The sequence below is a fragment of the Danio aesculapii genome, chromosome 25 (assembly GCF_903798145.1).
Source record: "Danio aesculapii chromosome 25, fDanAes4.1, whole genome shotgun sequence".
In the NCBI taxonomy this organism is placed as follows: Eukaryota; Metazoa; Chordata; class Actinopteri; order Cypriniformes; family Danionidae; genus Danio; species Danio aesculapii.
This window is the reverse complement of record NC_079459.1, coordinates 18912036-18926067: the sequence shown is the minus strand read 5'-3', so window position 1 is coordinate 18926067 and position 14032 is coordinate 18912036. Positions and strand designations below refer to the sequence as shown.

Here is a 14032-nt window from a genome sequence, read left to right as displayed (position 1 = left end):
AAACCATTTGAGTGAAACTAATCTATACAAGTACTGTGAACGTACTTCATTTAAGTTGAAGTAATGAGGTATTAGCTCATTACCTTCAACACTAAGTTCAAAACTTTTTTCAAATGAGTAGAATTAACTTTTTAGTAAATTGAGTTAACTACACTCATTTCATTTGATTAAGTCCCAATTCTATTTTTGTAGCCCTACGCCTGTGGTGCCCTACGCCTTCAAGCTAAAGAGAATTGGGACACCCCTACCCCTTGGCGGAATGCGAGGGGTAAGGGAAAGGGGAAGGGTTAAGGGGTAGAATTGGGATTGGGCCAGAGTTGACTGTTGGGTTTTATAGTGTAGGGCTGCACAATATATTGTTTCAGCAAAATTTTTGTCTTTGTTTCTAGTCCAAATATCTACATTTCAAAATGAAACCGTTATTTAACTTACCCCACTGGCAGATAATTTTGCTTGTTTTTAAAGACCAAAATCTTAATTTTTTTCTTTATTTCATCTGAATTTTAAAACAAACTATTTTTTTTTCTTCGTCTAAAAATTTCTTTTAGGTATTTGGGCTAGAAATGAGACAAAGCAAAGTAAGAAAAGCATTTTTTTACAGTGTGATTATTCAATTTCTGTACCTGAATACTGTTAGACTCTTCAGAATACCATCACAAGGTGCTATTCAAACTACCTTGTGAAACTGTATTTATAGCACAATAATTATCGCAGAAAAACTAAATATTGCAATATCAGATTTTTCCAATATCATGGAGTCATAATACAAAGCTCAAGGAACACTTGTGAGGCTAAAAAACTGTAATTATAATAAAAAGGAGTAAAAAAATCTATTAAAAATTGAAGCTGAAAAATATAAGAAATCAGGTCTGTCAATGGATTTTTTTTGAGAATTTGTCGTTAATAATTGTAATAGAAGTTTGCACAATCTATTTGTGATGGTTAAAGATTTGAACTCATCAATACTTTAAGCGTCCAGTGATTCATATTAAAGGATTGTAAAAATCCACTGAGATCTTCATTTGTCTTCGGAACACAAATGAAGATATTTTAGATGGAATCCGAGAGCTCTCTGGTCCTCCATAGACAGCAACTGTCCCCATATGCTCTAAGTCCAGAAAAAGAAGCCAAAAACGTTGTCCAACCATTTCATCTGACTTTAGTGGTTCGTATGAAGCATCTAGGCATGTGACTATAACCGTTTTCAAGGTATACGGAGCTTTGGAAAAGTCAAGGTTTTAAAGCCACCAAAATGTTTTGTAATACTGTTCCCAAGGTATTAGTACGATTTTTTTTTTTTTTTTTTTTTTTTTTTTTTGTTTGTTTTTGAGGACAACAGTATCTCCAGCAGAAAAAATATCCGAAGATGCCGTTTTAAATTGTAAAGAAATCTGTGTTTTAAAAACTAATGAAGACAACAGAGGTCTAAAAGTCACAGTGAAAAGTCTGTGTATTGGAATGACCTGAGGGTGAGTAATTGATAAACAAATGTTCTTTTTTGAGTGGACTAATGCTTTAAAGCATAATAATGAAAATTGCTTGCTCTCAAGTTCTTCCAATGCTTTGAGCTTCTTCCTTTTTTTGGTAAATGCAAGTGAAGTTATGTAGAATGTTGGAAACCAGAAGCAGTGACTTCAATTGTTTTACAAACTAATCGGTTTCCGTCATTGTTCAAAATATCAACAGAATAATTTCACTCTAAGAGGTTTCTAACACATTTACAAATGCATTTTATCCATAAATGATATTTGATAAATAATATGGAGGAACCATTTATATATGTTAAAATATTGAAATCAATATTTGCTTCTTGGGTAATATTACAAACTCAAAGGACGATTGATGGTACAGTTGAACATGAAGCAGCACAAGCCTCTCATGTGGGAGTTTTGTGGGGGTCTCTGGGGGAAGTGTGCAGCACACTTGTGTCGGGTCTCGTCGCAGTAGGGTTTGAATCTGGGCGAGAGATGCTGATGTGGCCTAATTGCTGTGTTTGTGCTCTGGGACTGAGAGAGAGAGACATCCTCCCACAGGGACATCCTTAACCACAACTGAGATGGTTAATTGAAACGTTCGCTTGGTAAACGGATGAACTCTTGTCTCACGGAAGGCGGAAAGCTGCAAGGGAGCTTGCCCAAAAACCTGCCCAAGTTATTTTTAATTTTGAAAACTGTAATGCAGAGGCACAATATATAGATATTACTAAATATTTGTGTGGATAAATCTAAAAACCTTTGTTTTTACTATTTAAAAGCAACACTTTTTAAAAAAATCTTGTCTCCTCCAAAAGTGTGTATGCATTGTTTTTTTTTTCTAATGCTGTTCTTGATTAAAGTGTTCTTTCTATTAATCACACTTCCAAACAGCATTAATCAGAACAGCTGTTTTCAACATTAATGAATCAGAAGGATTTCTGAAGGATCATGTGATTCTCAAAACTAATGATGCTAATAATAGAGTATTTTAAAATATTTCTCCAAGAGTATAATGTATTAACATACAAAACCATAGAAAATGCATTTATATTTGATTAGAAATTATCATAATTTTTTTTTTTGTCATCAAATCTCATTTGCTATATTTTAAGAGAGTCTCTTTTAATGGTTATCGGTTAACAAAGGAAGAGTTTAGATGCAAAAAACAAAAAATGCCATTGGATAATTTCTTCTAAATTTAGCATTTTTTTCCAACTCCTCTGTGTAGGCTCAGTGATTTTACTTTTATAGTCATGAATGAGTTCTTTCCATTGCTTTTAAAGTGAAATAACTAAACACAAACATAGGAGGCTGAGAATAATGCTCATTTTAGGAGAACTTCAGATGGCCTTAAAAGGTTTTTGGATCTGAACTCTTCATATGCACTCTGACCTTTTACAAATAAATATGATGCTTTTTTAACATCTATATAATTACATTTCAGGACCTTCAAGTTCATTTCTTGCAAAGTTTTAGATAATTATTCGATTTTTCATTTTATTCAGGGGTCACCTATCTCGGTCCTGGAGGGCCGGTGTCCCTGCAGGGTTTAGCCTGCCTGCCTGGATGTTTCAAGTATACCTAGTAATACTTTGATTAGCGTGTTCAGGTGTGTTTGATTAGGGTTGGAGCTAAAATCTGCAGGCCAACGGCCCTCCTGGAACAAGTTTGGTGACCCCTGATTTAATTGGTTATTTATTATTATTATTATTATTATTATTAATTTTAGGTTATCACTAGTACATACTTCTAGTACATTAGCTATGAGGGTATTTAGTAAATGGTAAATACTTATAATTTAAAGTTTAATATTTAGACTGATCCAAATTTTGATTTTAAATGTGGTTTTTATTAATTCAACATTTACCAAATTCTGCGGCGTTTCATGTTAATTGTATTATTACAATTTTGCAATTCCATCTTTGTTTTCTGCATGAGTGAAGTCGTAGTGCTCTACAATAATTTGACTTTTTACAACGACATTTGCAGTTTTACCAACCCCAAACTTTGGAAACACTGTGTATAATAATTAAGAGTATTAATTTAAATATGACAGCTTTTTTTATGTGGGGATCTTAGGATCCATATTGACATTCCCTTGCTTTCTTTTTTTTAAGTCTGCTGTCTGTTCCCAGCAATCAAACCTGTGCCAACTGGCATATCTAGATGCATAGCTAATCTGTTTAGAAAAGTCTGTCAGTAATCCCATTACAGTGAGGTGTCGTTTAATTAATCCATTAAGATTAGCACCTACACACTTCCACACATCGCTGGTGGTTGTTAAAGTCAGATGCTGTGGTTCAGACTGGAATATCCACTTTACACAAATCTGAACCATTTTATTTTCTGTTCTGTTGCCATTTCACATGACATCAGTTTTCCCACTTCCCTTTGCTTTGTTTGTCACGGATGCAACGTGATGTTTTATTTTCAGTAAAACTCCATATTTCTTTCAGGGTCTAAATTGATAAGGCGTTCTCTCTACCCAGTTTTTACATGTGGTGAAATCAAAGGGATGGAAATGAAATGAACGTCCCGCTCAATCTGATACCGACTCCACATTTGCTGAGCTGGCAGAAGCCACGAGTGTTTGATCACTCAGACTCTGCTCCTCATACTCTTTTATTGAGCTGAAAAAAGAGCTGGAATGTTTGGGTGTGTGTCCATCTGGTTAACACGCACTCTTTCTGCTTGTCTTTTGCAGGCGCTGGTGAATCCGGGAAGAGCACAATTGTCAAACAGATGAAGTAAGTGTAACCCCATGTTATGTCATCATAATATGTCATACTGTTTCCATAATGTTTAATATATCACACAGGATGTAAAAGATAGCAGAGTCTATGGCAATTAAATGTGCCTTACATAATCGTTTGGCTATGATCTTGACTTATTAAGGGACTTCCCTCCCTTTGTCAGAGTCGTATAACCTTTTAACATTTGAAACATCCTCAAATGCATTAGCGTTAAGCAATAGAGTGCTGCAGTGATCACGTATTTTTGTAGGAAGTGAGGGAGTTAGCATTTTCCTGCTGCCCTCAGTCGAAACCCAATAGGAACTTCCCATTGACTTTTTGAATATTGCTTAAAAAAAAGATTTGTGACTAACAGTAGTGATTGTTTCTGATGCGTTTCATTTATGATGAACTTTACATTTTTAGGCTTGCATAAAATCATCCAAAGGAAAAATCTAAATTGTAAAACTACACCACAGTTGGGTTTTTTCATTATTTGAGTAGCTTAAACTAAACACCAAACATTGATCACCTAAAGCAGTGTTTCTCAACCATATTCCTGTTGGACCACCAGCTCTGCACATTTTCTGTTGTTCCTTAACCAAACACACCTGATTCAGATCATCGGCTCATTAGCAGAGATTGAAAGACCTGTAATGGGTGTGACAAAAAAGATGTTCAAAACATGCAGTGCTGGTGGTCCTTCAGGAACGTGGTTGAGAAGCAATGATCTAAAGAAAATGCACGCAGTCATGCAAAATAATGGAAGTTTCATCCTAACACAATTAAAACGAAAATTTAAATGTTTAAAAAAGATCAAACAGTAAATCAAACTCTCAAAACAACTACCCAAATGATAAATCAGATGCTCAAACTATCAAATAATGAATCAAAATGCATTAAGTATGAAATCAAAATGCTCAAATGTGTCATATTTAATTTTCAACATCAACTCAGTGCTGGTTTGAGCATTTAATTCAATCATAACAGGTTTATGCCGAGTTTATCAAATATCAAATGCATTTGATTTCATATTTGAGAATGCATTTTGATTCATTATTTGATAGTTTGAGTATTTGATTTATCATTTGGATAGTTGTTTTGAGAGTTTCATTTACTGTTTGATCTTTTTAGGCATTTGAATTTTCATTTTAATTGTGTTAGGAAAAAACTTCTATACAAAATAGTGCTGATCAGAAAAATGTGTTTTTGGCAGCCTGTATTTATTTTGTCTTTTTTTTTCTATCTGGCTTAATACATTTAATACACAATAGGCTGAATGACTGAAAGATTTATTTTTGGCCTTTTTAGATTTATTTTATTAAGTAGATAGGACAGTATTATCGACAGGAAGTGAAGTGGGAGAGAGACAGGGGGTAGAGACGGGAAACGTCCTCGAGCCGGGATTCGAACTCGTGCTACTCGTGAACTCGTGCTACTGCACCATATGTCCGCGGGACGGTGATGTGATCTGTAGTAAATTTACTCAGAAGTATAAAGTATGTAATCATGCAATCCCTTTGTCACTGTTTAGAATGCTATTATGAAATATGTTGCATGTTTTGTGTCAGAAGTTACATTTCACAGAAGAAATTAATTCAAACACAGTAAGTTTTGAGTAAAAAGGTAATTGCATGTGGTATTTGCACATGCTTCCAGCTTTAACATTTGCAAATTTACTTCAAAAGCCCATTATTCACTAAGAATCTATACGCAAACAGCTATCAATATGACAGAATGATTGTTTGCGATTTTTTTTTTTTTTTTTTTTTTTTTTTTTTTTTTTTTTTTTTTTTTTTTTTTTTTTTTTTTTTTTTTTTTTTTTTTTTTTTTTTTTTTTTGTCTGGCAAGATGATATCGATAGCAAAATTTTGCATAATTGGGCAGAGAACTATGACTTTGTGTAGTAAATGCTGGAGATTCACAGCTGATTGGAGGGTTAATAGAATAATGCGCATGACAATCGCATGCAATTTATCAGTCAGCCCTAGTTCCATTGCTTCACAGGACAACAGCCAATCACTTTACTTTTTCAGTGCTGTATGAACGCAGCTGGTTAGTTGAGTATTTGCATGGGGCGATCAAACTGGCTAACCCCTTTGTGATGATTCAAAATGCTTTGGAATGACCCACCGGGTTTCTGACCAGTACTTGTGTGTAAGGCTGCCATGTTGTTTATGTCAAAATCACATGATCTGCGCACTGCGATTAGTCGACATCATTCAAAGAGTGTCATGGCAGAGCAATAAAGTCGAGTTGTCAACTAGTCTGTGCAACTTTTAATACACAATGCATTACAGTATTGTCCCCTTTCCTCTGCAGTTCCTTGTCACAGTTTCTTTTTTGTTTTTGAATAGTTTTTCTTTAAAATTTTGTTGCTTAGACACCAAAGAGAACAAGCTTTCTTTCAACACTTCAGTGTCTACTAGTTTTCAGAACCACATACTATACTTTAGTGCTTCCAGTCTCACTCTGTTGTGCAACTGGAGCAGCTCTAAGAGCGGCATATGGTCTAAAGCTCAAATCTAACTGGACAGCCCATTTCTGGAAAGAATAAAAAGCTACAATATTTCAGATTGTGAAAGATTCTAGCATATGTTAATAAGACAATTGTGTAAAATGTACCCTTAATGTCCCTGATAACCTCTATAACCCAACACACGTCAACCCCAAAACATTCTTAATTTTGAGTGTCTCTCAGGTGAGTGGACATGACAAGCCACCTGCAGAAAACACACCCTTTCATCTCTCTCACACTTTAAACACCTGCACCAGTTTTTGCATGTGTGTTTTTTAAATCGTTTGAAACCAGTCTTAATTTTCTTCTGTCCAAGTAAAGCCACCCGATCAGGCCGGCATCCATCCAATCACCAACAATTTTTTAAATATTTAAGTTTATATTTAAGTTTTTTTTTATTGCAAAGAGATACAATTTACAATAGCTGTTAGACATTTTTACAGAAGTTCCTCCAAATTAAATTCCCTAATCAGGGAAAGAAAACTAAAATGACACTGTTTCTCATGATGAACAGAGAAATACTGTATATCCCTTTACATTATCTTCCATTCTTAGAAAAACTCTTTACAGAAGTAAGGAGTAGATGTCATATTATTAATAATTATGCATGAAACTTAAGCATTTATAATAGAAACGCGTTAGGTTGAATGGAAGTTATACTCAGTCTGCAAATATATGTTTTTGATTTATTTTTGCAATTGTCTCCACAATACATCTAATTTAAACAATGTTAAACTTGTCAATTAAAAAATTATTTTTTTACTTTTACCGAATATCTTGGGCCAAAGCGAGCCAGCTGGGTGAAGGGAAAGCAGAGGCTGAGTTTGCAAGAAGGTGTGCCGCTGTCATTACACTAGTTTTCCCATCATGCACGAGAACATTTGCCAAAAAATAAATAAATAAAGGAGAAAAAAAAAACATAGTTACTGGTCAGTTACTGATCACTGCTCAACCTCCCGGGCGATAAAAGCCTTGGCTCGCACTGGCCCGACAGTGGAAATGCGGCTAATCATTAGACTGATACAGGGCTAAACTGAACTTGAACATTTCATTCAAAATGGTCCTAAAAAGTCTTAAATTTGACTTTATGAAAGTTGCAGAAACCCTGGTAAGTCACTTTGGACAAAAGCGTCTGCGAATTTTGTTTAAATTTAGCCACTTATTAAAATACAGTTATCTCTAATTTATTTCATTAAAAAACAAGTAACTTATTTTAGCTATTTATACCGTCACAGAATAAATTGTGAATAGTTCTTGAGATTCTATCAGTTGCAGACTCTATTTCAGGCATTTAACCAAACCTCCATTCTAAAAACTCATCGACTTCATACCTGTTTTGGCTTACAAAAGCCTCCCTGCTGCACTTTGTAAGCAAGTACAGTGATTAAACCTTCACTTTTAATGGGTGTTGTTTGGCACAGCTAGCAGCCGAACACTTCCAGCATCTTCAGCAAGGACTATATTCACATTACACGTGCCAGGAACCAGTAGCTCTATTACTTCAATTAACAACTGTTGTTTTTCTCTCCCACAGAATCATTCATGAAGCGGGCTACTCAGAGGAAGAGTGCAAACAATACAGAGCCGTGGTTTACAGCAACACAATTCAGTCCATCATCGCCATCATAAGAGCCATGGGCCGCCTGAGGATTGACTTTGCGGATTCATCACGGGCTGTAAGTGCTGTCGCTGTAATGCAAAGTGGGGTTAAATGCAGGCCAGAGAATTTCCAGTCCACTTATTTATGCAATGCTAAAGTTGCAAATGGAGGAAAAAACAGAATACATTATTCATTTGATTGACTTGACTGTTGTAGGATGACGCAAGACAGCTGTTTGTGATGGCCGGCTCTGTAGATGAGGGATTCATGACGAGTGATCTGGCCGGAATAATCCAGCGGCTCTGGAAGGATGAAGGCGTAAAGGCTTGTTTTCTTCGCTCCAGAGAGTACCAGCTCAATGACTCTGCCTCATAGTGAGTTTATCTGTCATGCTTTTAGCCTGGTTCTCAAATAATGACCTCTGAGATCACCACGTAATCCTCCTCCAATTTACATTGTGGTTTCTGACCACGTCATACGTGCGCTGTGTGCCGACATTTCTTTCACATTGAGTTATTATAGACATTATTCCATCCATTATGGCCTATGATTCAAATATGCTTTATGCAAACTTTTCAAAAATGCAAATTTGTGCTGTGCTCTCCAAGCATTCTGGGAACCCATACCGTTTGCATATAACCCAGATGAGCAAGATGATGTGAGGGTGATTTTAGAATTTCAAATTCTAAATAAAAAAAATGTCACTGAGGATATTTTAACATTTAAAATAAAAAAAAAAACATTTTTTGTACAAAGTATTTTTAAAAATTCATTTTATTATGAAAAATAAATGGTATGAATGAATGATAATATTGTGAAAGTCTAAAAATGCTATTTACAATTTGCTTATATTCTTATAGTCATTTCCACACAGTATTAGAGGGGACACTCAAAACTTGCTTATGCATGTTTACTAAAAGGAGAAAATTGCACCGTGTTTGTAAAACTGACTGTCCATCAGGGCTATTTTTCAGGCTTATAATTTGACTGCACTACAGTACAAGTCAAAATTACTTGTTTCATTCTATTAATGCTTTTATATAGGTTTCTAACCATGTGAACCATGTGAACAAATGAGTCCTGATTAAAAAAATGAATAATATATGTCTTTAGATTTATTTTTGAATAACTACACCTCACCGTCAACATATAATCTTACTTTAGGTTAGGTCTTAATACTTTAGGTTTCTTGTACTCTAGCAGAATAAAAGTATCAATTTCTTTATAAAAAAATTTCAGACCCCCTGTTTGCATTATCATGTAACACTTGTAAAGTCTGCACAAATTTTAGGCTGAAGTTCTGCAAGATCAACAACTTAAACAACTTAAATTGTTCATGTTTAAGTCACAAATCACATACTTAATTTTTTTAATCATACTTAATTACCATTGGTAAGTGATACAAATAGTCCCTCCTCAAATTCGTGCTATTGTTTGAGCTGAAAATGGTGTAATGCTAGCTCTGAGTATGCTAAAACTGGAACTTTTTATGTGCTTTGGCACTTTATGGTCCGTTTCCACTGAGTGGTAGGTACGGGTCGGTACACTTTTTTTGACCATTTCCACTGTCAAGAGGTACCAAAAAGCAAACCATACCACTTTTTAGATACCTTTTGTCATGCTAGGTATCCTTTGGAAAAGGTAACTAATGGAGCTAGACGCGCAACTGAATGCTATTGGTTTACAGAGATACGTTACTAGTGCCAAGCCAGGAGAATGAAAACAAAATAAGCGCCATTTTTTTCCATACACAGCCGAGACATTACAACGTAATACTGTATACATATGATAACGAGCCATGGTCGACTTAAGCTAAAACAAACCTTGTAGTCATTTTGATGAACAGCCACAAAGCCAAGAAGAAGAGGAGAATCTGCCGTGTTGTATTTAAGTGCTTCTGACATCCTTTCAGAAACGGACAATTGTAATTGTAATTTCTGTAATTGGTAACATATCGGAGACTGTAAGGGGCTGTATGTGTTGTTATATGTTGCATTTATTTATTTATTTATAATTGCAGATGTTAGAGTAGGCTATTGAATGGGCCATTAGTATACATTTTGGAGAACTTCAACACAAACTTTTGGAAAAAAAAGTGTTTTGAAAACCCCTATTTTATCTGTGTGAACTTTTGTAAGATTAGTGTAAACAAATTTTGCATGTGCATGTATATTAATATTATAAATGGTTGCAATTTTTTATGGGTATTCTCTAGCTGTTGAGTGTACTTCTGGTGTACATTTGCTTTTGCGGTGCATTGTGGGATTAATTGAGTGCACTTCAGAACATCCACTATGCTTTTGGGCCACTACAGTTGCCTGCTCCCTCAAATAATGCACTGTTAGTGGTATAGGGGGCGGTTTCGGATACAGCCCATGTGTATAGTGTTTGTTAAAGTGAAATCGCCAACTACTGACCTGGCATGCATTATACGTTTTAGTTGTTTTAAACAACATTGGCACCTGTATGGAGATGTTGTAGAAAAGGAGAATTTTTTTCATTTTGTGCAATAATCAAGCAGAGTCGCATTAGAACTTACATTTTTTCCCAAATAAACTGATCGAATATCTTATTTTTTTACAGATAAAGTGTTAAAGAATTAAGTATATTTGAATATATTTTTTTGAATGAACTGAACTGTATTTTCTTTTTTTAGCTACCTGAATGATCTGGAGAGAATATCCAGTGATTCCTATGTCCCAACACAGCAAGATGTCCTGAGGACCAGAGTGAAGACTACTGGTATAGTGGAGACCCACTTCACATTCAAGGATCTTCATTTCAAGTGAGTTTTTAATTTTACAATCCAAAACTAGGGTCAGTTAATGTTTGGGTTTTTCCTATAGCAGTGACATTGATTTTATTAATTCATTTATTTATTTTTGTGAAATCTAGATAGTAAGTATGTGGCTTGAGTAAAAGAAAAATCTCCAGAAACTGGTTTATATGCTCATTTTTTCCCAATAAAATACCGCTAGAATCAGAATCTCCATATTGACCATATTTAGAATAGTTGTGAATGTTAATGAGCTCTGCTCCGTGCTCCATCCCCCCCCCCCCCCTCAAAATATTTTAACAATTGTAGTAGATGGCTTGTTAACTTAAGTGGTGAAGGTTCATTTTACCTATGTGGAGTGAGCAAGCTTTCTATGAAAACCACCAAAGTAATCGATTTTGGTCTTGAGTTGTGTTGTGGATAAAATATATGCTAAACCATAATAATAAAAAATAAATTAATAAAAACAGACCAACACAGATATGTTGTTGCATTTTGAAGCTTGATGTAAATGAAATCAGAGCCAGGAATTAATATTAACCTCTGTATAAACAAATGACATTTAATAAAGTGTATTGCTGTTCTTTCACTTCAGAAAATTTAAAGTTATCGTTAACTATTCAACTATAGCTATAGTTAACTACTCAAGACACTATTTTTAAACATGCATTTTCTAACTACACACTTATGCTCAACATTCTACGTGTGTTTGTTGAAATTTCACAATGAACATGACAAATTAAAATAATAAATGAAACATTCCATATTGGATTACTGAATAATTCCGTATTGAATTACTTATTCCTTACTCAACAAATTTATTATTCGTATGTTGTGCATTTTGCATTCAGTCTCGCATATGAACCGATTGTTCATAGAAAACCATCAGCGCTGCTGATGCTTAATCTGGGCACATAACCCGGATGCGTCTTCCTCTGCTTGTAAACTTGTAAACGAACACTTGCGATGAGTTCATGATATCGGCCAGAACAATAAGTACAAATCCAAACGAAAAATGTGATTATCGGCCGATCGATCTGAGCATCCCTAATGCATAGCAAGTTTTATATAAACTTAAAAATACGAAAGGAAAATTATCAGTTTTGTAATCTCACTAGGAAACATTGTGGCCAATCAATTGGTGCCTGCGGTGTGCATATTAATGATCCTGTGTGCAACATCAGTCTGTGTTTTGAAAGCTTAACTTTTGATGACGTGGCTTCTCGGGCAGGTCTTAAAGTACATGCAAATCTTAAAGGCGTGCTAATGACTAGCCTCGTGAGCAACATAACAGTCTGTATTGTGTTCTGATTAACCTGATTTTCACCAGGGTTTTATACTCACGGAATTTACATGAGAATGATAAAACAATGGGGTTTGAGGCTCGCTGTATGGCTATTTCCAAGAACTGAACTCCTAATATTGGACTCTTCCTAGGTATACCCAGATTTTCTTTATAGGTCACCAACTGATACTTTTAAAATGACTTTTAAAAGAAATCTGAATTGCTGTTTGATAAACAGTTCTTTATATTTGCACACTATAAATTAATAATTGAAAATATATATACATAAATAAAAAATGTATAAATGAATACAAAACAACACATTGACATAAATCACAATAAAAGCTATGCCATATAACTCAATTACAACTCAAACTCAAAGTTACAATACTAATAAAAGCAAGATCTATTCTTGGTATGTTATGAACTAGATTAGTGATGCTAAGCCATGGGAAAGGGTGCTTTAAATAGCTTTTAAATTCAATGAGCTTTTTAAATGCTTTTATTTTTTTTTTTAATTAAAAGTATATGTTTATTTAAGGAATGTAGTGAATGTTTGTAACCATGTTTGTTTGTGGCTCATTCATCATTGCAAAAAGGCTAAATAAACTAAATACAGTTATCATTAATGCTGGCATTTCTGATGGTTCTGATGGTTTCATCCCATCATTGTTTTTAACATGGCATCTCACATTATCTATGCAGAGATGTTTAAACACTGCTCTATTTCGAGCACAGGGTGAAGAGAAACGCTCATTTGCATTTATTTTTTTATTTTGACCCCAAAATTGACATTTTCATCAGGGAATAATAAATTATATGTACGTAGTTAGATTTGAAACATCAGACAAATTCTGATCATACCAAAGTAAATGACATCATTACTAATGTACATTTTGTAAAAATTGGATCCATTTATTTCATGGAGTGTAATTAGATTTGATTACTTGATAAATTTTTTCTTTAGTACGCCACATTCACACAGGGCGTCAGCGTCAACGATTCCCATTCACTTTGAATGTGTGACGTCAAGCATTGCTGAACTGAATTGTGGATCCGTCGGTGTTGCTCACTGCAGAAGTTGAAAATTTCTTAACACCCGATTCTCACGGGCTTCAGCGTCAGCAAGAGGGCATGTCTGAGTGTAGGGCTGATGAGATTGTTATAGAAGTGTCAGCCAATAAAATTTGTCCACAATCGGCTACTGTCTGAGCTGGTGTATTTGTATAAATTGATCGGATTGGCTGACGCTTCCTTTGGCGCTTGAAAAGCTGAGAAATTCCCAACTTCTGCAGCGAATAACATTGATGAAGCGACGCCGACAGATACACGTATCAGTTTGGCAACGCTTGACGTCACCCACTCAAGGTGAATAAGAGTGAGTGTGAATGGGGCATAAATTTTTAAGCGCTAATGGAAACGTCAGCCAATCAGATCGCTTTGTGCAAATACCACAGCTCGAACAGTAGCCAATTGTAAACTAATTTCATCGGCTGACGCTGCTATGATGATCGCGTCAGCCCCAACTTCAGACACACCCTCTTACTTTTTTTATTGTCTTACTGTTTCAACTCCAGTCAATTGAAATGTTTTGTCATGCAGTACCTTATATTTAATATAAAAAATATATTTGTATAGCTTTTTGC

At 34.9% G+C, this 14032-nt stretch overlaps 1 protein-coding gene across 1 annotated transcript in view; it reads left to right on the top strand.

Annotated features, from left to right (window-relative positions):
* gnaia (guanine nucleotide binding protein (G protein), alpha inhibiting activity polypeptide a) overlaps positions 1-14032 on the top strand; it is a 30077-nt gene that overhangs the window by 3976 nt on the left and 12069 nt on the right. The window contains exons 2-5 of the mRNA XM_056451973.1: positions 4180-4222; positions 8260-8401; positions 8542-8699; positions 10982-11110. Coding sequence (XP_056307948.1) covers positions 4180-4222; positions 8260-8401; positions 8542-8699; positions 10982-11110 — 472 coding nt within the window. The remainder of the gene's footprint in view (positions 1-4179; positions 4223-8259; positions 8402-8541; positions 8700-10981; positions 11111-14032) is intronic.